General features: G+C 41.8%; 1 protein-coding gene across 1 annotated transcript; it reads left to right on the top strand.

Annotated features, from left to right (window-relative positions):
* Positions 1 to 89: 89 nt before the first annotated feature.
* Positions 90 to 24,927, top strand: Cdk5 (Cyclin-dependent kinase 5). Its single transcript, XM_037412381.2, has 11 exons — positions 90 to 297; positions 570 to 658; positions 1,479 to 1,546; positions 7,257 to 7,374; positions 9,636 to 9,731; positions 10,041 to 10,115; positions 10,200 to 10,296; positions 12,884 to 12,953; positions 14,189 to 14,249; positions 16,324 to 16,404; positions 24,480 to 24,927. Exons 1-11 carry the CDS (start codon positions 261 to 263, stop codon positions 24,576 to 24,578), a joined length of 891 nt encoding a protein of 296 aa, XP_037268278.1. The 5' UTR covers positions 90 to 260; the 3' UTR covers positions 24,579 to 24,927.
* Positions 24,928 to 25,228: the final 301 nt, after the last annotated feature.

Raw genomic sequence — 25,228 nt, 5'->3', positions numbered from 1 at the left:
GCTAGCGCCATTATGTAGTTGTAACGGTTATTAATGTTACGTTTTGATTTTTTAGGCGTAGCAACAACTGCTGCAAAAGGAATTGAACAATAATTAGTTTGTCTGTGTATTTCATAGTAAAGAAGAAGAATATCAGCGCATTTGTTGAGTTTGAGCCGCAAACATGGCCGCTGCCTTGTGATCTCGACCGACGCTCGGCCGGTGTAAACAGTCACTCATCGAAGCAACGGTTGTTATGCGCCGTTATTTCCGAAGCTGCCATGCAAAAATATGAGAAGCTCGAGAAGATAGGAGAAGGTAGAGCTTCCTTGTTTACTCACAACACATATCTCTCTGATACCTTTAATACGATATCACAACTCTTTCGTTTCTAACTTTCATAGTTTCAGTATCCAAATCGGTCACTGTGTGACGTGAAATCGGTGTAATGATTCTTGTAACTATATCCATGATGAATCTTGCGCAATGTTTGTTAGTGTTGTTATTCGCATGCGCAACAGGGTTGGGGTGCACTACGCTTGACACTTGGGAGCGGCTGCTCAAATCGCAGTGTTGTGAATTTGTTCCAGGCACTTACGGCACTGTGTTCAAGGCAAAAAACCGAGAGACGCAAGAGATTGTTGCGCTAAAACGTGTGCGGCTCGATGACGACGACGAGGTAGGGTAGAAGTTTTGTTACCACATTTGTATGTGCTTTTCTACATTCCGTTTGTGCGACCAACCCGTTATATCGATCGCAAACTTGGGCATTCTTGCTGTCGGTTTGCACAAGTGCAGGCGTTACATCGGATTGATTCAGAAAATAACTGAAATATGTCGTCTATACGGTCAGTAATGGGACGTGCTATATTCAAACTGATTAGACGCCTCGCTGAGACGTGTATACAGTACCCATACGTTGAAATCCAACAATATCGCTTGCGAGAAGTGCCTTCATGCGCAAAAATGATGTCCGGTATAACTCAAAAATCAAAGCGTGCTTGCGCGGGCAACTTCACCTTCGAAACTGTTATGACATATTTCGGAACGCCTCGAAATCTTCCTCCATATTTCTTCTCAAAAGCAGTCTTGTAAGCACATGTCAGTCAGTCACATGCTGTCACAATTTCGTTCTTTTCGTTTTACCAGAGCAGGAAAAGGGTACATGCATGAATTTCAGTTATTTGATAGCTTTATTCTCAGTGTAAGCTCTTGTTCTTGAGGGTGCTGTAGCAATTTACACAATGCCCCTCGAACAAGTTATGCACTGTGCAAAGCACGGGATCACACAAAATTAAAACACCTCTGTGAGTGTTCTGCCTGTTCCAAAGCAAGTTACATGGTTTGACCTTTTGTTTGTTCTGAATGTGCAGAGTAGGTTGTTTATCAGCTCAGTAACCCAGCTACATCTCCGAAGGGCTTTGCTGCGCTCCTTTCCTTCAATTCTGGACGGGGAATTAGGGAGGCCGTGGTTTAAATGTTTAAACTTTTCATTGCAGGGAGTACCAAGTTCTGCTTTGCGAGAGATCTGTCTTCTTAAAGAACTAAAGCACAAAAATATTGTGAGGTGAGTTCTTGAATTGCTTTTAGTTATCTATGCCCTTAATGCCTTTTTCTTCTTCCCCATTTATGCACAGTGCCAGGACAGCCATAATTTTCTTTCTTCTTTTAGAAGCTTCATGAACATGCTTGAAATACATGATGAACTTGGAAAACTTTGCGGGCTAAAAATAGCTTTATTTACTATTATGAACCACCTGCTTCAGTCCCTGAAAATTTCCAGATATGATTGTATCGCATAGTGACTTTGTTGATGCTGTGTGAAGGGCTGCAGACTCCTAGTCAAATGATGTCATTATAGGAGGTATGCACTGAGCCTTGATCTGCAAGGAGGCAAGACCATTGCTATGCCATTTTGACAGTCTGTTCGTACGTGTCGTTAATGCTGTCTGTGCGTTGGTGTGCAGAAGATGCTTAAGAGGTCTCTGGTCATCTAAATTGCCGTAGGGATTTCAAACACAATGTGTGCAGCAAGTTTTTTTGTGGATGCGGCAAGAGCGTGGACCTTCAAAATGGTGACCCTTGCGGATGACGTCAAGGGCGTACATGATGGTCTGAGTTGTGCTTTTGCTTCACCTACTACAAATCCTAGTTTCCTTACAAATGTTCTTACCACGGCTGTCCAGTTTCGGCAGCAGACTATGAACAGCTTTGCTACTGCTAGATTTATCTGCAATATTGGGGAAAAATTATAACTTGGTGAAAATGCAGATAGAACAATTATTGCTCTCTTATTTTGTAAAATGAAAACTGCCTTTCATGCCTATTTTTGATGCAACCTATTCAAAGAGTGGCAATCGATTGCTGCAAAGATTGGGGCCATTCGTGAGATGATTAGTTATATATTGAAGCAACTTCCTTACAACACTTGAATATGTTCTGTAACCGTACACCAGCGCTTCAAGTAATAGATTCTGCACTTTAAAGAGGGCAGTATTATGTTCTTGCTCTAGAAGTGGCAGAATCTCATCATGTAGTCCTGAAAACTGGCCATCGAATGAGGTATCAGTGGATTCCAGGGCATTGCAGCCTGTATGAAAACAAGCAAGCCAATGCAAAGCAAGGTGGCCCACGTTAACACCATGCTTTCGTACATCCCAGTTTTGCTACTGGACACTAACATTGTTGTGTATACATTCCTCCCCGAAACTGCTGCAGCATATTGGTCTTAACCAAGGCTGTCTTCACTAGCTTGACCCAAGCATACACGTTAGAATTCTGTCTATCATGAAAAGGTGCAGTACAAGCTGACTGCAAACTGCTGCATCATATTGGTCTTAACCAAGATTGTCTTCACTAGCTTGACCCAAGTATACACGTTAGAATTCTGTCAATCATGAAAAGGTGCAGTACAAGCTTACTGCACAGATTGCGACTTGGTGTGGTGTTCAATCGCCGTTACCTACACCTTATCGGCTGTGTGGACAGTCTGAATTGCGAGGTATGTGACACTCCTGAGACGACCACACTCCTCTTGTGCGTCTGCCTGCAATATGCCATGCAAATAAAATTGATGGCCGCCTTCTTGTTGAAATGTACGGAGCAACAGGTAGTATAAAAAAGGATGTTAGGACCTCCAACTCTTCATCAGTGCAATATTTTGAAATCGCTGAACAAGTTTCCGTGCAAGACAGAGCTCGACAATAGGTTCCAAATAGTTTTTGAACATTAAAGGTCTTGCTTCATTGCCGTCTTCTTGCTCCTCATTATCTTCAACACCTTCTCTCTACTCTCTTTACCACCACCTTTACCAAGAACTCTGAGTAGCAGGTCAAAAAATTGATTCAGGCAAACTGCCTTGGCTTTTTCATAATCACCTCCCTCTCTCTCTCAGGGTGGCAAAATTCACTGAATCAGGATCATGTGCCAAAGGGTAACAGCTGTTTGTGATGAACTGATGTCACAGAAACAAAAGGGTTATTGTGCTCCAGATCATTGTTGTCAATCATAGGCGTGTCAGGAGGGTCTTAACCCCCCTTGTATTCAGGCTGATGGGGACACTTTTTGCTAGTGTTTTTCCTCTATATTTATTATTCGAATGTCATATTCAAATTTCTTGACAGTTAGAAATTGTGCAATCTCCGTAAAACGAACTTTGAAGTCTCAAACTTTTTCGATGAATAGAATCAAAGTACAAATTTGAATGCTGCTTGTCATTTCACAAAGTAGTGTAGAGCATGAACTTTCTGGAAGGCTAAGGGGTACTTCTGAGGCAATGCAATTGATTGCTACGTGAAGCCTTAAAATGCAGGATAAAGAATCCCCGACCATCGTCCACAACTTATGTTGACAATTTGCTGGAAGCCATTCATAATAAATGCAATTGTGTCATATTAATAAAAGTTGGCGGTGAACTTAAAATTTACACAATGGAGAATAGAGAATGCTAAAAGAAGAGCTGCGACTTTACACGTTAAGGCACAAAAAATATCTAGAATTTGTCTTTCTTGCTGAAACCCAAATGACATGGCCGGATGGAAGGGATTCAGGAACAGGAGATGGGGTTAATGCAGGCATCTAAGCCAGTCTAGCAAAACTGGTATGAAGTTTGAAAGATTGAAAGAGAGGGAGCTGAAAGTGGTAGAGTTATGCTTAGCAACTAATATCGTTTCTTTAATTTCATTTTAAAGTATAATTTGATTTTCATGAAACACAAATGAAACATTTTTATAGAAACAAGGTGGCCGCCATCGCACAATGTGTGTCTCCCCTCGGGAGTTTTCTGGATTTACACCACTGCTTCTGACACAATTTATTTATCATGAACTATTGAGACGATGCTTGTGAGCCAAAGACGGAACCAAGTGGTTGCTTCAGTCTGGCTTTAAGCGATGCCAAGAAAGCTTTTCCAGAAATATTGTTTGCCTTTCTTTGTTACTTTTGTTTTTGTTATACTAGTTACCTTTGTTCAAATTCGCTGCCAAGTTGAGTAACACAGAGATTAGTGCAAGTGCAGTTAGATCTCTCGTAATCTCAGTGTAAACTGCCAGAAGTCACTTGTTTCTAATCACTGTTTCAGTGGTATACTTCAGTATGTTTATGAAATACTAATCATAAGATACTTTATTTAAGAACTTGTTGACAATCTTGAAAATAGCACTAATAATTTCTTGGTTCTTATTTTCAGTTTAAGGCAACATTGTTTCAAAACACTCGAAATGCACTTGCCAATGGATTTTTCTGAGGTTGATGTATCAAATTCGCTCACTTACTTGTACCTACGCACACCGATTCATAAAACTGTTGTTTGAGGGCAACCCGGACGTTGTACTCCGTTACTTGAATATTACAGGAATTTCAGAAATATTTCTGTTCATCTGTGAATTATTGAAGCTGCAAATGTAGACCAGCATTTGTTTTCAAAACCACCTTCATAACATGTCTTTAAGGGAAAACAGTAACACACTGAATATGAACCAGTAGTTAATTATTTAAAATAAAATTTTAGCAATTTCTACCTTTACTGTAAAACCTTGAAATGACAGGTTATGTGAAATGTTTGCATAATAGCATTAAAATTTGGCTCTAATAAAGTAAGTATTTGCTTTTCAAAGTGTTAGTTTAACACGGCAACTTCGAACATGCTTGAGTCAGTGAAAAACCCATATGATTCCTGCCATTGCAGGCTTCTGTTATCAGGCATATCACACACCTTTCATACAGGCTAGCTACATGATTTTATGTTTACCCACTTGAAAGATGGTGTCATACAGAGGATGTCCTAGGTTCATTGGCGTTCAGTTGTCTCAAACATGGGCCACATGTGGACCGTGGACCTCTCGCTAGCAGCCCGGCTCACACGTGACTTCCTTGTCCCATTATATCTATACTTTTTGTTTGTGTTAATGAAGTATGTACATGAGCTACACAGACGTGATTGGTCTAAAGCATTTTTTCATGAGGCGCTGCCTGTGGTCTTCATTTGTTTATATGTAACCACGGCACAAAGTTCTGCATTTCATAATCGGTGTCCACATTTTAGTCAGTTTGGAGGCCGATATCGATGTGTTGGAATTCTGGCGCCAAATCCCCTTCGGAGATGAATAATGCATGAGACAAAGGAAAGGCCTGCTTTAAGTGTAAATGTTAGCGGACATTTGGTACAAGCTACTCTCCTCTCCCCACTCCTACCTTCACTGTCCTGGCACTTGCAGAAGTAAATTTTTTTTCTCTGTAGCCCACTGGCTGAGGTTAATGTGGGACACCTGCTCAAGTTTCGACAGATTACAAAATAAAAAAAGTGTTGTGTATCAGCGAGAGCACATTAAACGAAAAAAGGGGTAATTCGGGGTTTGTTGGACACAACCTTTATGGGAACCAACGGACAATTAAGCCGAGAAAATTATATAAGACATTATTTTGTAGTAATTATGATATAAAAGTTAAGAAAGCAAAGTTGACAAAACTACAACTTGCCACCAGCAGGGTCCAAACTTCGAACCTTTGAATAAGGTTTTCAATTGTCTACCAATTGAGCTGTGGAGGCAGCTGTCCTCCCGTCTATTTTATCGAGTTTATCTGGGCAATCTTTCATTCATTCCTTCTGAGGGTCTCCTTCTAGCAGACTTGATGCCTTCGAGTAGTATGCAAAAGATTTATTGGTCAACTGTCAGCTCGCAAAAATATCACTTGCTGTGTGACACCAGCAGGTAAAAAAAAAAGATTTACGTATTCAATGTCATTGCCGTTAGCAGCGCCGACTAGTACTTCCAGGATTTATGGCACAGCTCTACCCGATGAAACGGACTGGAGGATGACCGCCGCCATAGCTCTAGTGGTAGAACATCGGGCACATTTTTCGAAGTTTGAAAGTTTGGTTCCCTTTGGTGGAAAGTTGCCTTTCATCCACTGAAAGGGGCCCTGGGACACAAGTTAGGCAGGTCCTTTTTATCATTTCCTCTGGGACTGTGGAATTTACTAATACTGTTGTGTGAGTGGCAAAGCAATAAAAAAGCTGTTATAACATTTTTCAATGGAGGAACCACATTACTTTCGGACTAGAGTGACACGTCATGGCTATTTTTGTGATCGGATACGGCGTTTTATCATGTAGGAGCCACCACATTGGCTGGGTGCTTTAATCTGTTTGGCACGACCAGTCATGTTTAATATCCATATGGTCCGAGCTAGGCCAGACTATTCTGGGCTAAAGATGATAAAAGCACTCCTCACACTTCTTTGGATACAAAACGATTTCTATTTTGAAATTTCGAAAACAACTGCCAAACAGCCTAAGGCACACTTCACAACTGCTACGACTAGGTGTCTTTCATTATGTCTCTGTAAGAGGTGTGGTGATTGGAACCAGTCTTTATAACATCGCTCGGAGAACGAAATGCAAAAGGGAACTTTTTTCTCATCGTCTGCTGCTGTATTGACGTTTGAAAACTAATAACTTCCATTACTGTGCACCAATTTCAATAGTTATTGCTGCATTCATCTCAGTATTTAGCACTACACACACTGCACTGCTGCAGAATGACGATAAAAAAAAAAAAAAGATTGCCAAGCTAATATAAGTTTTTCAAGTTTGCATCATAATCAGTACAAAATAATGTTCCTTATACTTTCGTTTGCTTGATTATCTATTGGTTCTCATTAAGCTAGAGCACATTGCATTGCATAGATGACTGCAAAACAAAGTGGCACTCTTCAGCGGTAAATGAATTCATTTCAATCATTCATAGTGATGGCGAATTGCGATGTTTTCTTTTCAGGTTACACGATGTTCTTCACAGTGAGAAAAAATTGACTCTTGTATTCGAGCACTGTGACCAGGATCTGAAGAAGTATTTTGACAGCCTCAATGGGGAAATCGACCTTGAAGTTGTTAAGGCAAGTGTACTTTCAGCAGTAAAAGAAATTCAGTGCTGTCAAGAAAAAGGGTGGAATAAACAGTCCTACATGTTCAGTCAACAATCGTCACAGTTTAAGAATAAAAATGTCACAGTTTTGCTAAAGTAGTTTAAACCCTTTCATTTTTGTCTTGACCGGAGCCTGCCTATGAGCACAGTAGCATCATTAGGTACGCCACTCCTAAGCCACTACGTTTCATTATGGTTGCTCGCACACAAAAAATACAGTGTGTGTGATGGAATTTTATAACGTTCAGTGGAATATCATTGTCATCCTGAAAAACGTATTGTGGTTTACTTTTCACCAATGTACCTATTCCTCATAAATGTTGTGCAGACAGTTAGAGAAATTAAATAGTCATTTCTATGATGCACGCCTGCATGTGACGAGCTCAAAAGTGCATGGCAGAACGATTTGTTGTTGATGTGCTTCCAATAGCATTGGCAGTGTGGAATTTCGAAAGTGGTTGATTGTTTTTAGAATGATAACATATTCAGGACTTTGGGGATAATGCGAAAAAATACAAAAACTTTATCATTCCTCCAGATTGTTTTTCTTAAAGGGACACCAAAGGGAAAGAATGGATCTGTTTAGATTGATAATGTGTTCCCCGAGAACTCTCCAGTCATTAATTTCACCATCAAAAAATTGTTATTAGAAAAGACAATCAAGATCAAAGTTCCGTTTTCGAATTTGTCATCAAAACTTCGCGTGTGATTTCATGGATTTCAAAATGTATTTTTTATATTTTCGTAACACTGGCTCAATGAAATTTACCGATTAAGAGCTATGTAGGGCTTCTTAGACACTGCTAAAATATGTGTCGTCACAGCATTTGATGCAGGAATTGCAAAGTGGTGTTGCTACCTGCATTTTATTTTTGCTCGTTTTCTCGCTTGCTGAGTGTTTGCACGTTGCAAGCACGGTGATTTTGGAATTGCGGAAGAGTAATTAAATGATAACACAAAAATCATTTTTTTCTTTAGTGTTGCTTTAAAGTTTCATTTTATTATACTGGAATAAGTAAGTTCATGAGAAAGGCCTTCTTTTTTTTTATTTGTCGTGGTAAAGCTACGGTTTCAATAAAGTTCAGTATCATGTCACGAATTTCATGATAATGCTTACCTGGCCTCTCCCTTTTTTATTTACACTTGTGTCTTGAGGTTTTGAGAAAAGTTTCAAAAAGTCTTGATATAAATTTCTGCTTTCAAGTGCGATGTAATATTACATGATTCACAGGTAACTGTCCTTGAGGAATTATGACCATTATCTTAGTGCTTATTAAAAAGATTTTTTTCATTCATTTTGTCCCGTTTTTGACTTCATGTGAAATGAGAGTGCGACAATCGCATCTTGTGCTGAAGTTTTGAATCATAGGCAAGCAAGAGGCACTAATCAGGCTTGGAGAATACAACTTCCATTGAACATACGGACACCCATTTTGAAAGCCAATCTGTTATACATTTCAAGTTATATTAAAGAAGTATTGGCATGATTTTGAGGCACCCCTAAAGGCACATATTTCATTTCCGTGGCTTGCACTCTCAACGCTCTTCGCACACCGGAGTCAGAGAACACGTACAATATATTTTACTTTGATTTTAAAGTTTTTGTCTTGACACAGCTCTAAGCCAGCTCCACGGTAATGGACATTATCAGGACAAGGCAACACAGTTCACTAATTTTGCGAAATTTGCATCCTGCATGCAGCCTGAATCGCACAAGTCGCTGGCACGAGTTGCTGGATGATAATTCAATCACTGTTCACGTGAACCACTTGCGACTGACAGCAAACAGGCAGTTGTGGCTAGTGTTCCATGAGTTGCAGTACTTCCGTGACATCAGACCTCTCTTTACCCATCAATGCAAAGCCACCCTCTCGTTATCTAAACCGAAATTGCTCTTTTAAGGTGGCAAGGATGTTAAAAATATATTCAATGCATTCCCAAGCACCACGAAACTCTATTTAGGGTTCTTGACAACCGCATTTCTATTTAGAGCAATGACCCAAAAAGATTTAAAGTTCTTGTCAGTACTCCTTTGACAGCGAAAGAATCATGCCCGAGTAGGGCTCGTCATTCGGGGGTCTCTCTCATGCTCTAAACTAGGGCAGCAACATGCATCAACCGTTTTCATTTGATCACTTTGCTTACTTTATTGGTGCCAGATGTTATGTTGTTGATGATCATTTCTTGTAATAATGAACTATAATCAGTTGATTGCTTGTTTTGTTCTTGCAGTCTTTTATGTTCCAACTTCTTCGTGGCCTTGCATTCTGCCATAGCAATAACATCCTGCATAGGGATCTCAAGCCGCAGAATCTTCTAATTAATAAAGTAAGTCATTTCATATTTGTAACAATGGCTTTCTACAAACGTGCGTGTCAGAGTTATTTGAATTGTAGCTAGCAATCCTACCCAGTTGAGGTCAAGAAGTAGCACTAGGTACTGCTCCTCACTTCACAGTTCAAAAGTTGTGTTCTCACTCTCCACATACTTTCCCATTCCTGTCCTTCATCTAGTATCGTAAGTGGTAGTCTTTTGCTTGAGCCTCACAACTATTGGACCTTTATGTGTCATTTGAGAAGGAATGAACTGCTGTAAGGCATCCTCCTTCATTGTGTGCTTGGCACTTTTTTCTTTCAGAATGGAGAGCTAAAGTTAGCTGACTTTGGTCTCGCAAGGGCATTCGGAATTCCTGTTAGGTGTTACTCAGCTGAGGTATGTTGATCGTCATCTGCGGCAGTCGTAGAAAGCTGCTGAATGTTGTGTGGCGCTATTGTAAGTGAACTTATCATCTTCTAGGTTGTCACGCTTTGGTACCGGCCGCCAGATGTTCTGTTTGGGGCGAAGCTGTATACAACATCCATTGACATGTGGTCTGCTGGCTGCATTTTTGCAGGTTGTTACACTCGCTTCACATTGGTACTGTGTTTACTTATCTGTCTGTATTTGGACTTGCTTGTGTGCTTTAGAAGCACTCAATATTCGCCCAGATGATGCAGGAACCCGTAGAATTGTAAGTAAACATTTATGATAGAGACGAATAATATGGTTAGAAAAGGACCGATAATGATATAATTATTAATTGATAGCTGTATGCAATGCCTCGAAATGTTGAACCACAATAAGGAAGCAGACAATATGTATGTGTATTTACTAATGTTATTACCCTGCCTTTATTTTATACACTGTGTCATTTGTGCATATAAGTTTTTTTTAAGGTCAGCTTCTGTATTGCTTTGTGTACCTGAAACATCCCAAGTGTAACTTCACAAGTTCTTGCACAATGTAATGATTACGAAGCTGTTGTATTTTAGGACGTTCACAACACTTTTTGAGTATTAGACAAGATATGTTTGCCGACGTCTAGCCAGGTCTTCTGTGAACATCTGAGCCAAATATTATTGTACTGCATGCAGTAGGTAATCGACAGTTTCATGTTAGAAACACTTGAATATTGTTCATTTTCTCCTTCGAACTGTTGCCACCAACTGTAAGAAGCAAGCGGGCTTGATTGGTATTGACGAATGGTGCACTGGAGGACGTTATTAAAGGCCACGTGTGTGCAACTGACTAGCCATTTAAAAAAATGAAAATTCGTGTGAAACAGAGAACACTGTGAAGTAGAAACAGAAAACAAAAGAAAGACTATAAGACGAAAAGGGAGTAAAAAAGTGGTGACAGTCGTGATGAGGGAAACATGGGTGGGCATTCAGCTCACGTTTAAGAGAAGACAGTGAAGTAACGTAGCTTGCAGACCTTGTATCCTCATCAAAAACGTCAGAAATAATGTTTGCATGGCAGGGTTAGCTCACTTTTTTGCTTCACATTACAAAATTTCTGTCTGTTTGTGTCAAGTACTACTAAGCTTTCCAAACGTATATGCAATTGAATGTCCCTTTTGAATATTTAGTGCACATCTGAAATTTCTTGTGGGGCCTTGCGAGTGATCTTTCAGTGATGTGATCTCAATGCCCCTGTTCAGTACCTCACATTTTATTTTTTTTTTGTTAGTCCATCTTTTGTTAGTCTATCTTTTCTGTTTAGTTCTATGTCACGGGTCCCGTTAATTCGGGAGGTGATCGCCGGGCTAATTCCAAGGGCCGAAGTACCGGCCCCCCGAACCGCACCACGAAAACGTGGACAATTTAGAAGTGGTCCTATTTGGTGCGCCAGCGGACGCCCGCTGTGGCCCAAAGAACAAGTCAGAGCCGAGAGTTGATAAACAAAACAAAATTATATTCTCAATTATAGCAGATCAAAACTATACACAAGTATGCACACTCGACAATAGTTGAATACAATGTGTCACCAATCAAACAATCTACTACACAGTACTATCAGCCACACTCGAAACAACGGACACAGACAACAATACGCACTACAATGCAGTCGCATGCATCGAACAACCAAGACACTTAAAGACTAAAGAGTTAGGAAACTTATTCAGTCCAAAGTCCTTGGAACAGAAGTCTGAATGATACTCTTCCGAGAATCTCTCACTCAAAGTCCAGCGTTGTTGTGGTTCCGCTGCTCCCGAAGTTTCTCTTCCAGAAAACCTCGCGTCTTCAATTGGCCCCTCTCCAAGCTTCGAACTTCTTCGCCGGAAATACGTCGGCTTCCCACACGCAGCTGTTGCCATGTGTCTTCGCTTGATAGTGGTAGACACACACTCTTGCCTGTAGCTCGAGTCTTCACCTCTCAGGTGGAAATCCTCTTCTTCTCCTCCTTTGTCACGGAAGACAAAAGGCTTCGCCCACAAGGCGGAACACCCTATGCACTCTGGCGCATATTTTCTTCTTCTCCTGGTAGGCCCGTGTGCTCAGATTTGGGCGCACGTTAAAGAACCCCAGGTGGTCAAAATTTCCGGAGCCCTCCACTACGGTGTCTCTCATAATCATATAGTGGTTTTGGGACGTTAAACCCTACAAATCAATCAATCTTCTTCTCCTGCTTTGTCACTAAGGACAAAACCTTCGCCGACTACACGGCGGAATGCCCTACGCACTCTGGCGTTAACTTCCTTCTTCTTCTGATCTCTCATCCCGGCTGCTCGAATAAATACCTTCTGCGCGAGATTCCAGAAAGTTCTCATCATTTCGTCGGCGCTATACGCAGCGAAGGCTGGAGGAAAGGGCGAGACGGCTCGAAGGCCGTCCGCGACGGATGACGCAACCCGGCATCACCCCGCCCCTTTCCATCTAGAAAGTTCCAGGGCTTGCTCGGGCGCCGATGAGAGGAGGTTCGTCGACGAACCCACGCTTCCGGGGGGAGAGGGACGCATGCCCGGGGAGTCTTTGGATGCTTGTTTTCTTTTTTTATCGTTGACCTCTCGGCGCTTTGTCGCGAGAATTTGGCGGCGCGCCCGTTTTTGAGCGCTCGTTTTGTGGCATTCTAGCAGGAAGCTTGGACTGCATGCTCTGCCATATAGTGAGAAATGCTTCGATTTATTTGTCTAATTAACCTTATTATTTTTTTTTTTGCAGAGCTTGCAAATGCAGGAAGACCACTATTCCCTGGGAGTGACGTTGACGATCAACTAAAACGGATATTCAAATATCCTTTATTGTTGCCAGAACTGCCTTAGTATAGCTATTGCAAAAGTGTGAAATATTTATTTCTTCAGAAGGGTTTTGCACAGTATTGTTCTTTTTATTCCTACGTACTTTTCATAAGATATGAAATTGTACCTGCTTGTAAAACTGGCACATGCAGAATCTTTCATTTTTCCAATTACGTATTTTCCTCCATTAACTCATCGTCATCACAAGGTGCTTGACACAAAATACATCTACGTGTACTGAAGCTTTCCTAAATAGTGTTGCTAATACTGTAGTGAAATGATTCTGCCTGATAACATTGTGTGCGCAAAATGAATGGAAGTGTATGTTCTGGAACATAAGCGACCATGATAGATTACACCAAAATGCACAATTAATCAAACTTAAATAGTCAGCACACCTTATGGCCAAGAAATCAGATTTTTAATGAACCACATTGGTGCAAATTACTATTTCTTTATTTATTTACACTCATACCCACAGGGCCGTTCAGGCGTTACACAGAGAATTTATACATATACATTTAAAGAACATTGGTGAGAAAGGAAAAAGAAAAACAATTACAACAATCATTACTATTGTGCTTTGAGTTGTCTTGTTATTCTGGGCACAAGTTTTCTTAATATTAAGATTCAGGACTCATTGTTCTGGCACTGCTTTGTTCCTCACTGTCATCTCCTTGTGCCAGTGGTATGTCCAAAGTGCTTATTATTAACATTAGACTGTGTCTTGTCATATTGCTCTACAAAACCAGTGTGATCGTCATGATTGCAATCACCCCTATTGTTAGACTAAATATTTTTCTGAAAATCCAAGGTTATATTTTCCTTGTGACTTCAACCAAGCCCACCTCGCGCCTGTCAGCAAATTTTAAGTCTCGTTGTGTTACTTAATTTGCAAACACACGCAGTCACTTGTTTTCTTTTTCGTAAAGACACATTTCTTAGCGCATCATCGTTCAGGGTCTTCAGAAGCAGCACATCTTTCACGTTTTATAGTGGCTGTTTAGCTGCCATCTCTGTTTTCTTGGTGTGCTAGTCTTGTGTTTAATTGTGCGTGACATCAAGTGCTTTCTAGGCTGCTTCTTAAATGGTTGTCATTCTTTAGGTGTGGACCGCCATCGGTTCTTGTGTGATAAGTGTAACCTTGCACACACTGCAACAGAAACCTCAATGAATAATATTTAACATCGTATGTAAATCAAGTAGTAACCTCCTTGACATGTGGTACGCTCTTGGGTACACCAACTGAAGACACCTGGCCAGGGATGACACAGCTGCCAGACTACAAGGTAAAAATGCATAGTGATGTTGTTTATTGTCTATTCTCTTTTTAAAGCTCCTATAAACAGGCTCAGACTTTTTTTTTTCCACAGCTCGTTCGTAAGCTCGCCAATTCGTGCTGGAACCCGTAGCGATCATATTTTGCGGATGTTGCAGCACTGCGGGGCACACTCACACTCCCTTTCGAGAAACAATCCTCGATCCCCTTTTTAGTGCCTGTCGAGTCCTCCATGATCGTGAAGCGACGTAAACTTGTTCGTGGGCAAATTCACATAGCACTGACTTTGTGAATTGGCCCTTTGCACACACAATATAGCTCCTGATCCTGCTGTGTCATCGTTTCGGCTGCACGCTTTATCGCACTTGTTCACCACGCTGCACTGGCACAAGCAACACGAGGCGGAAGTCTCCCTCTTTGTTGGCCGTACGCTGGAGATATTATCACTGACGTCATGTTACATTGGTGAAGTGGGCGCGGTCATGACGATGATCCATGCCTACTCGAGTCTCTTCGCTGCCAAGAAGAGTGAGGAGACTAAGCAAGATATTAAAACAAGTCGAAGTGGCTTGTTCTATACCCTCATAACTTCCTTATTAGAATGCTTATTTGCAAAATTTTTGTTTTAGCATACTTACATTGTACAAGTGCATGCTCATTGCTTCATCTCACATTTTGGACTGCAGGTTTGTTTATAGGCTCTTTAATGTGCCTACTCATGTTTTTGTCATGTTCGTCAGAAAGCAACCAGGCAAGCATAAAATGTAGATCTAAATATAATAAAACTGTCCACAGAAATGTGGTGTTGAGGCCCTGACGGAGAAAGTGGTCGAGATAAGAATGTATGCTTGCGTAGTATGGTAAACTAATTTATCAGCTAAATCTAAGAGTGGGCACTACGACCTTAAAATTATGCCCATGTGATGGGTCCATCCGGCATAGTGTCATGTTTGCGGTCGTGTTGGGAGGTAAGTGCAAGCTTGTGCATAGAATGAGGCCCATATTTTGTCGCCGAGCCTCTTGTGTTTCACCAAAGGGGTGTTCAGCTTGATCATCATAATTGCGGTCATTTGTCTGCTGTGATCTATACGGAATGCCTGGAGAGTGGACAGGGTGGGCACAGTCTTCAGATAAAGAAATTGGCCAAATGCACAGTGTGCAGGTCAATTAATGGGAGCATGGGAGAACACAACTGACTGCACTGTTCACTCTGTATACTTTCAGTTACTATCACTACTGGTGAGAGTACGCATATGTCCTGTTAATTCTGGCGCGCTGTATTCATTCCATTAGAAGACATGAGTTGCACCATTACCTCCTGAAACTGATTTTTTGTTGCTCTTCATTGCCTCCTGATAAAGGGGCCCCGAAACACTTCTTTAAGTAACCATAGAATGAATTTACTAGAAGAGCTTATTGCCTCACGAATTCAACGCCGCAAAAATTTTAAGAATCCGTCTGAGTGAAGTTACAAAGGTTTGTCACCTGCTTCAGTTGCATTCTCTCTTCTTTCGTCCCGACGAAAACACTGGAAGCTAAGCAGGGAGGGATGACAGGGCCACAGAAAAATGTCACGGACCTTGTGACCTTGAGCACTTTTTTCTTTTTCTTTTTTTTCAAATGCGCTGCTTTTTCAGGCCGCTGCTTTTACACGTGGACAAGCAGCGGCCTTTCAGCGTGATCTCTGTACTGAGCGAGCCTGATGTTCAAATCAGCCAATGGCTGATAGATGGGCTTGCTACGTGTGATTTTTGGGTATATTCCCTGATTTGTCGAGAGAAGAGAAAGCAATTTTTAGCTGACTTTGATAATTTATTGTGAATTCCAGGCCGCGTGCTGCACTATAATATTTGGCTTGCGTGTTGTCGAAGCCTCTATACCGATCGGTAGCGTTTTCTGACCATGCTCAAAAAGTGTTGCAGGGCCCCTTTGAACTATGTTAGTGTGGGTAATAGACTATTACCCATCGTAAGCACTACCATTAATAATAGTATTGTCGTTGTAGAACCTGGTGGTAAATGCTTTTTTTCTGGCCAATCTGGTTCTGATTGCTTGCTTAGTTCCTTCTTATTTCTCTCTTGCAGTCATTCCCACTATACCACCCAACGACAAGCTTTGCACAAGTGGTGCCAAAGTTGAGCTGCAGAGGACGAGACCTGCTGCAGGTATGTGTCCTCCACGTTGACTATAGCGAACACTTTCTCTAGTTAGTGCTTGACCTTCACTTTAATTTGGAAGCATTACATACTAATATTGTTTAAAGTTTAACCTGCCAAAGGCAGTTCAAGAAAACATCAGTGAGAGCCATAATTCGAATATATTTGGCCTCCACTGCAGCCTTCTCTACTTTCACTGATTCATAATCTTGCTGGTGTAGTTTTACTACTTTTTTTGTAGTAAAACTTAAGGATTGAACACTTAAGGATTGAAGTCTTTGTATGTTACAGGCCGACCACAGCCTTTGCTCCTAAGCTTTTGGCAATAGACAGTAGAAAGGAAGCATTGGTTGAATTCCTGAGATTGACAATTCGTTCTCCTCGAAAAGTGCAGTGGCAGCTGGTTTAGTCTTAGCTGCCACCCCAAACAGCAAATACCATGGTGGCTTTAAAATGCCCCCTGTCACCTCATTGCCTGCCCGGTGTGCCTTGGTACCTTGTATGCAGTCAAGGTCACAATGGCCTTTCCTGTGTCACTGATTTTCTTCGTGCCGAACCAGTCTGTTGACACCCTTGTTCACGTTTGACAGAGAGATAATCAGCCTGTCTCAACTCCACATTCTTGCCTGGAATGCATCGAGAACTTTGTTAGGCTCATAGCCGCCTGAAGAATTCCAATGCTGATGATGGTCATAACATTACATTCAGAATAAGAACATGTACTGTGCATTCGTGGAGCAACATTTTGGTGGCTCGAGTTTGCATTGTGTTGTTGGTAATGGTTGGAATAGTATTTGAAGAATGTCTATCCATCTGGTCATGAAACACGAAAGCTTGCTTTCACCAGTGAGTATATTTGCATCACCTGCGAACCACGTGCAAGAAAACCATTCTCTTTTGTGCACAGTAAAGTTGCCAAAAGGGCTATTGTTTGAACTTGCTTCTCGAATACATTGACAAAGTCCGACTGCCTCAAAATAGGCTGCAGTTTTTAAGCAAAGGTCACTCACCTAAAAGTCTCATCACGGCGGATTGCTAATCTGATTAGCTGAGCCAGACCGCAGGAAACTGAAAGTCGGCAACGCATGTTGTTATTTACCACCCTACAGAAACTTTGCTGTTTATCAAAAAGAAGCATTCCTACAAGAAATGAAGAAGCTCTTAGTGAAATGAATCACTAGAACCGATTTGTGGTATGTACAATGGGTGTCGCTTACAGAACCTCCCAAAGCTTTTATACTCGCAGATCTTGGAATGATCGACTGTGAAAACATACCAATCTTGAAGCTATAACCCATCTGGAATTCTTTCTCGTTGTATAGTTCTAGGATATTCAACCGATCCCTCCTGCTTTTCATTGAAGGTGTCACATAGCAATACAGGTCACGGTACAAGAAATACTTGCTCGTTGCTAGAAGTCGGCCTACGACGCGCAGTGCGTGATTCTGGTTTTTCATCTGGCTGCGGCCGCGGAGCGGTGGTGTAGCTCCTTTACCCCCTGTCGGTAGACCCGAGAGCACTGCAGAAAAGCACCCTTTCAGGTGCAAGAAACGAGGTAAGGACGCACGAAGGTAGCCTCAGCGCTACCTTACCTTAAGGAAGCACCAAGGAGGGCCTCGGTGAGGGAACCTTAATAAGGAGCATTCCAGAATACACAATAAGGCGTCCTCAAGAAGTTGAGGCCTGCACACTAATGTAAGGACCATTTCAGAATACAGCCCTTAATATAACACGTTTTAAGGTTTCCTGCTCATTTAGTGGTCCTTTTATATCGATCGTCGTGACTTTACATTCTTTTCGGGGTATGTGAATGATTGGGTTTCGAAGTTACATTGAATAATACCGAGTGTACTAATTCGATTCGACATTGGAATCAGAATCAGAAATGGCTTTATTTAGTCGTGAAATCAATACAGTATTAGTGTATACAGAACAGTGTGTGTACGTTGTGTATGTGTGTGTGTGCACGTGTGTGTGTGTGCGTGCGTGCATGTGTGTGTGTGCGTGCATGTGTGTGTGTGTGTGTGTGTGTGAGAGAGAGAGAGAGAGAGAGAGAGCTGAGGGCTGTGAACTTTGTCCTCACTTCGTCCTAACTTCGTCCTACAGGCTGAGTATTTTCCCGGAAAGCTACTCATAAAAACATTGTTCAAAAGAGTTGAGCAATGACTTTCTAAAATTGCATTGCCGAAAGATTAGTGAGACTGCAGCTTGCAGTGATGCTTTGTGATGTGTGCTGCCAGGTTTTGGTTTGATAATCGGTAATTACGTTGCTATTTTCCGTGGTGATTTCGTATTGTCACCATGACGCACCTTCCAGTTCGTCTGATATAAATGGCGCCACATACCATAGGGATCTGGTAGGCTACATAACCACAAAGACATGTGCATGAACATTATTATCGAGCTCAATAAATCTTCAGTTGTGAGCCTATGGTCTGTTTGCTGTGCGTGTTGTATTTTGCACTACACAAGTCAGTTCCAGACGATAAAGACACCTATGTTCTGGCATGGTATTTTTTAGGTAGTTTTCAGCCACAGAAACTATACCAGTTCGGGACATGTTAGCTCTTGTTGTCAAGTTTGGGTTTAATTTTTACCACAAAATATAAGCTGGTATCATCCGCATGAATTGTAATTTTAGCGTTGTTGTCATTGTTTCGATCGCACCAATGCCAATTGTTACGAGAAAAGTTCCCAAAACGCTTCTTCGGGGCCTGCCACATTTAGTCTCTTTTGGGACTGACCATTTCATCTGCTAAGTATAATCTGAGTTCATCATTGTAAGTAGGATGACTATGGAGAACGTTTTACATCCTAATTGCCTTAAAGCCTTAAATTTTTACTTTCTAAACAAATCATGTAGCTGACATAGCTAAGTACTCTGGAGAAATCTTGAAAATGATCCGTGCGCTAATTTTTAGCTGTAAGAGTCCACTAGTACAGTAAAAGCTTGTTAATTCAACACACATTAGTTCGTAAAATTGAATGACTCGATCGGATGTGTTCTCTGGCATGGTAACGTATGTACAGTAGACTCGCGATAATTCAAACTCTGATAATTCGAACTTTCGGTTAATTCATACAAAATTCAAAATTTTGGTTGGCTCGCTATGCTTTCAATGTATTTAAAAGCCGCTTAATTCAAACTTCGTCATTCGGTTAATTCGTACTTTCTGCCTGTCCATACCAGAAAATTTCTGCTGATTTGCCGGCAATATTTGAAAATTTGCGTGCTTATGATTATCATAATAGTCTGATATTGAAAAATAAGCGCCTTAAAACTTCAAGGGAAAAGGTTTTGCCACACAATCATTTCTCAGCATTCCGCGCCGCGGTGGAAAAAAAAAACGAAAAACAAAAACGGCCCGGTGGTTACGAAGCTGGCTCGCGGCTTATCTCTGCTTTTCCGGCGTGCCGGTGGCGCCGGCCGACTCCGAAGCACGTGACCTGCCCACAGAATGCGTACAGGTCTGCCCGTCTTTCTTACGTGCTGCGCATTTTTCGATCGACCATGTCACCGCGAGGAAAATATCGGACACTACCCCTAAAAGAGAAATTGGCCGCTATCCAAGAAGTCGACGCTGGGGTAAAGAAGACCGAAGTGGCACTGAAGTATGGAATAACCAAAAGTACTCTCACAACCATTCTGAAAGCCAAAGACAAACTGCAGAATAACGCGAGCCGCTTCGCTCCCGATCGGAAAAGGCTTAGGGAAGCTGCGTACCCGGATCTCGAAAACGCCATGCTTCTTTGGCTCAAGCGCGCACGGAGCTCCAATTTACCGATAAATGGGCCAATCCTACGAGAGAAAGCTGAAGAACTTTCCTTGCGCTTGGGAATTGAAGATTTCAAGTGCAGCGATGGCTGGATTTCTCGGTTCAAGGAACGCCACGGTCTCTCCTTAAAAACAGTGAGTGGTGAAGCAGCAGTGGTCGATGAAGCTGTTTCTTCTGACTGGCGGCAGACTAGACTTCAAAGCCTGCTGCTTGAATACTCCCCGGCTGATGTATATAATGCCGACGAAATGGGGCTGTTTTTTAAGTGCCTGCCCGATCAAACCTTGTGTCGCAAGGGAGAGCGTTGCACTGGCGGAAAGCTGAGCAAAGAACGGTTAACCGTCATGGTTTGCGCCAATATGGACGGAAGTCACAAGCCAGAACTCTTCGTTGTGGGCAAGTCAAAGCGTCCCAGGTGCTTTAAAGGCGTCCGAACGCTCCCAGTTGCATATGACGGAAACACGCGAGCCTGGATGACGCGAGCTTTGTTCGAGGGTTGGCTCCGCAAACTGGATGGGCAAATGAAGCGAGCGAAAAGGAAAATTTTGCTCATTGTTGATAACTGCCCTGCGCACGGCGACGTGGAGGGGCTGGAAGCAATTCGCTTCGAATTTCTGCCTCCTAACACTACAGCTGTCCTCCAGCCCCTGGATCAAGGGGTAATCAAATGCTTGAAGCTTAATTACCGGAAAACACTGCTAAAGAGAATGCTGATATGTATGGACAATTCCATGCCTTACAGTGTCACACTACTCTCATCGTTGGGCATGCTCGCCGACGCATGGAATGCTGTCACATCAGCAACAATAAGGAACTGCTTCGAGCATGCCTTCCGCATACCTGGCTGCAGCATTGCCACTTCATCTGACTGCTTGCAGACTGAGGGCGACGATGAAAGCCAAGTGCTGTCTGCTCTAAAAGCGCACAACATAGCTGCCGACCTCGACAGTTATGCAGCTACTGATGATAACCTGTGCGTGTGCAGGGAGGACACACTCGATGACTTGGTGGCAGAGGTGCTGCCAGCACAACACAGCAGTGAAAGTGAAGAAGAACAGGAAGTGGAAAATGTGACAACTGCACAGGCTTTCCAGTACATTGCTAAAGTGAGAAAATTTCTGACAACAACAGAAAACTCTCAGAATCAACTGGCAGCACTTACTGGCATCGAGAGCTTTGTGCTAAATGCGCATGTGGCAAATAAGCAGTTGACCATCCATGATTTTTTTAAAAGGTCTAGTCAGCAGTAGATAGTCAATAAACTTGTTGATCATACATGCACCGCTCTCTGTTTTTGTGTAGTTAGGATCTAGAGATGCTTAAAAGTGTGAATATAGATGTCTGATCATAATTTGTGCTGTCACCTTACCCAGAGTCGCATATATGAGAACTTCTGATAATTCAAACAGCCTGATAATTCAAACAAAATCCAGGGGTCCCTTCGAATTTGAATTAATGAGAGTCGACTGTATTATTTAATGGCATGAAAACTCGTTGATTTGGTCAAATTCGGACTTAATTCAGGTAATTCATATGTGCCTCGGAGCGCACCGAGCGTGCGCTCCAACATATATTTGTTTTTTCAATAAATTTTGATTTCGTAGTTTGCTCCTTGTCCGCATTATATTCTCGTCTGTTATTACTCTTCTGCACCGCCTCATTAAGATGATTGTTCTCTAATGGCAAAAAAGTGTGTGTTTTATAAAATCATAAAATTTTATATATTATAAAATCTGCAAAAACTTATTGCGTCAAAGTTATGTGTGCACAATAAACATTGCATTACTTACTGTGGTGCAGTTTCTTTTTTCTTATTGCGGGACAGTGTTTCCTTCGGAATGTAATTCAAGAAGGATTCCTGGCGATCAGTCTGGCGGTGGCTTTTATGGCAGTTGCGACGTGAATTTATGTGCCTTTAATAAATATTTTCAATTGTAATAGTATATCCATGTTGAGCCATTTATGTGCATGTACAGCTCTCTGTGAACTATTTGCAAATATGGAGAAATAAGCATGATTAGAAACAGATGCAAACCTTTGCAGGTGGGCAATTTTCGTAGTCCAGAAAAGTGTGGACTATCTGCCTGCTAAGGACAATCAAGTCGCGGGGCAAGCCTCAAAGCTGGGCTTCCCTCTGTGCTCGATTTGACTGCCATACCTATAACATTGTTGCAATCAACGACGATTGTTTCAACCTACCATAATACAAGTTAGGCAACGCTGGTAAATTAGAGACAAAAGTACATTTTTAGCTCTCCCGACTCGGACCCCTTCAAATACAGTTCTATGCCCTCGCTGACTCATGGCGGCTAAGATATAGAGCCGCCGCGATTCAATTCGTTTTCTAATAAACATAATCATTTTTTAAAGGTGGGAACAGCATGGGATCGGCCCATGAAGCGTTTCCTAATCGATTTCAGCCTGGACCTGCGTCACTTATGTAAATTTCAGGTGACGCCAACCCCCATAAAGGCATGATAGAGTGGTCTGACGTTCTAGAGCCCCTGCTGAGCGGTAGCTTCCTCTGCAATGTCCGAGTGCAAGGCGTGAAAGCATTGCATAAGCTTTTCAGCAGAAAAACCTTTTCAGCAGAAAACTGGGAAAAATATGTTATGAAATCTTGTTATATATATTTATGTAGCTGCTGGACTGAATTACTACTATTCTCAGTGGGGGGGGGGGCCAGTGCCCCCCTTGCCTCCCCGAGAGATACGCCTATGTCCCATAGTTACAGACAGAATCGGGACCTCCTACAGCAGGGAATATAGAGGAAAATAATTGAAGCAGCAAACAGTGGTACAGAAAACAAGCAGCATAATACATCGCAGGCAAGAAAAAGAGAGTTCTAATCAAGAAACACAATAGCAGGAAGCAGCAAAAAAGACCGAAAGTGAACATCATAAGAAATAAAGGTTATTCAAATCTTCTAAACAGTTTTCAGATAACCACAGGAATTGCTAGAATTCAAAGTTTAGGATAAATTAACAGGACAATTATCTAAAATGCAACAAAGGCCAATAGTGCAACTTTGTTAGGGTGGGGTGGTTAAAAGTAATGCTAACATCGTTACAGTAGGCCTTTTGTTTAAACTTTCTTCGATATCCTAGTTCAAAAGTGAGTGCATCTCTATTTTAAAAGAGAATGTCATCTCGGCACAAAAAAAGAAAAAAAACACATGAGAAAAATTAGGCTCTTCACAACTTCACTTCCAAAGTGAAGGCACGGACTTATTGCGTAGTTCAGTTGTGTATGACGCATGTGCCGAAAAACGTCCCGACGTCATGACTTTGGCCCTGAAAGCTCTCGGTGATTGGCTTCACATGTGAAAACTTGTTCATGCTGTGCAGTCACCACTGCCACATCGCACCGCTCCTTCTGAAGCTTGCATTGTTGGGGCACGTAGTTAGAACGCTGCTGTGAACGGGAACTTGAAGATTTCTGGTCCTGCTGCACACCTAATGACGAAGCAATATATTACTGTTTTCAATACTGGCTGTGGCGGTCGCATTTTGATGATGGCGAAATGCTAGAGGCCCCCTGTACTGTGCGGTGTCACTGCACAATAATGAGCACCAGATTGTCAACATTTCCAGAGCCCTCCACTACGATGTATTTCATAATCATATTGTGATTTTGGCACATGAAACCCCACATTTTAATATTTTTACCGTTTTCAAATGAGCTGTAAAATGCAACCAATAGAGAGAGAAAAAAAATCCAGCTGCCGTACCCTCTCTATTAGCCGTCAGGTGATTAGGAGCGCTACTGCTGACTGAATAGCGGCTCGTCCGTTAATATGCCTGCACTCCCATAAGAGCTCAAAAATTTAAAAATCCTTCCCAAAAAGCACTTAATGAAACTATCATTATGCTATAGTGTAGGTGTGGTGCTATTCAATTTCATTTCTTTGTTCTTTATTTCAATAATTTTTGTATTTGGTATTCGATATTTTTGGCCACTGTTTGACTTTGATTCAATTCAACATGAGACTTCACTATCCACTCACCCCACTTTTTTTCTTCTTCTCTGTATAGTGTCCTCCTATTTTATTTAATCCAAGAATATTTGTTTGAATACTTCTACGAATTTCGTGGTGACCGTTGAGGGGTCTCACTTTTATTAAAATCATGCAATACAAACATATCATTGTTAATGTGTACAACCTTCAATGTCATGTCAATTGTTGTGGCGGTTCAGATACATCCTAGAAAGAGAACTCACCGCCAGAATGCATACAAATGACAGTATACGATTCTTCTTGTTTCCGAATTGTGTCAAAACGTCATTCCACGTGCACTTGATTTCCAGAAACTCCTGGTCTGCAATCCATCCATGAGGCTCTCAGCGGAAGAGGCCATGCAGCACCCATACTTCAGCGATCTCCCGAGCTCGATAAGGAACGGCTGATCGTCTCTTCTCATGAGTGGGTCATAGTAGCCACTTCAGAGACATTGGCTGCAACCATTTCACTTCATTTGTTTCATTTGAATTCAGATATGTATGTACAGTAAATGTTGCAGCTCCTTCATTTCAGAGTTGGTACGTTACCCTTTCTTGCCTTTAAGTGTCTCTTCTTAGGGAAGTTGATTGTCGGAATGGTCAGTGACATTGGGGGAATTAAGAGAGTGCGTACCTGATAAACTATGAAAATGTGATAAACAATCAACCTGAGGCAGCTCTGAATGACAAACTGTTTTTTGTGTTTAATTGGTCTAAGACAAGTGAAGCATGCCTCAATCATGCATTGCTTTTAATGCTTGCTGTTGTGGTGCCTGTCAAGGAAAAAAGTTTCTGCACTCTGAGTGCAATTGTCTTGAGGTCAAGTTGGCAGCCAAGCATTAAAAAACAAAACAACATGCCAAATTGGGCTAGTTAGTGCTTAGGTACTATAAAGATGTGGTCACTAAATGTGAATTTCGGTGTTTGTATGAAGCACCGAATGTGGTGCCTGCCATTTCCATGCTGGATGCCAAAAAGTGTGATAAAAGCTTTCTGGGCACTGATGGTTCATAAACGTTTGTCTGTGGTAGCGCAAAATTTGTCACTTAGGTTGATGT

The sequence above is a fragment of the Rhipicephalus microplus genome, chromosome 1 (assembly GCF_043290135.1).
Source record: "Rhipicephalus microplus isolate Deutch F79 chromosome 1, USDA_Rmic, whole genome shotgun sequence".
NCBI lineage: Eukaryota > Metazoa > Arthropoda > Arachnida > Ixodida > Ixodidae > Rhipicephalus > Rhipicephalus microplus.
The sequence above is the reverse complement of the archived record's forward strand: the minus strand, read 5'-3'. Positions and strand labels throughout refer to the sequence as shown.

Bases quoted from the DNA above. Each gene is read 5' to 3' on its own strand.
- Cdk5 (XM_037412381.2), top strand. From the start codon at position 261: ATGCAAAAATATGAGAAGCTCGAGAAGATAGGAGAAG. The intron at 12,954-14,188 runs ATATCCTTTATT...GACATGTGGTAC, and splicing joins CAACTAAAACGGATATTCAA to GCTCTTGGGTACACCAACTG. The intron at 16,405-24,479 runs GTATGTGTCCTC...CTTGATTTCCAG, and splicing joins GAGGACGAGACCTGCTGCAG to AAACTCCTGGTCTGCAATCC.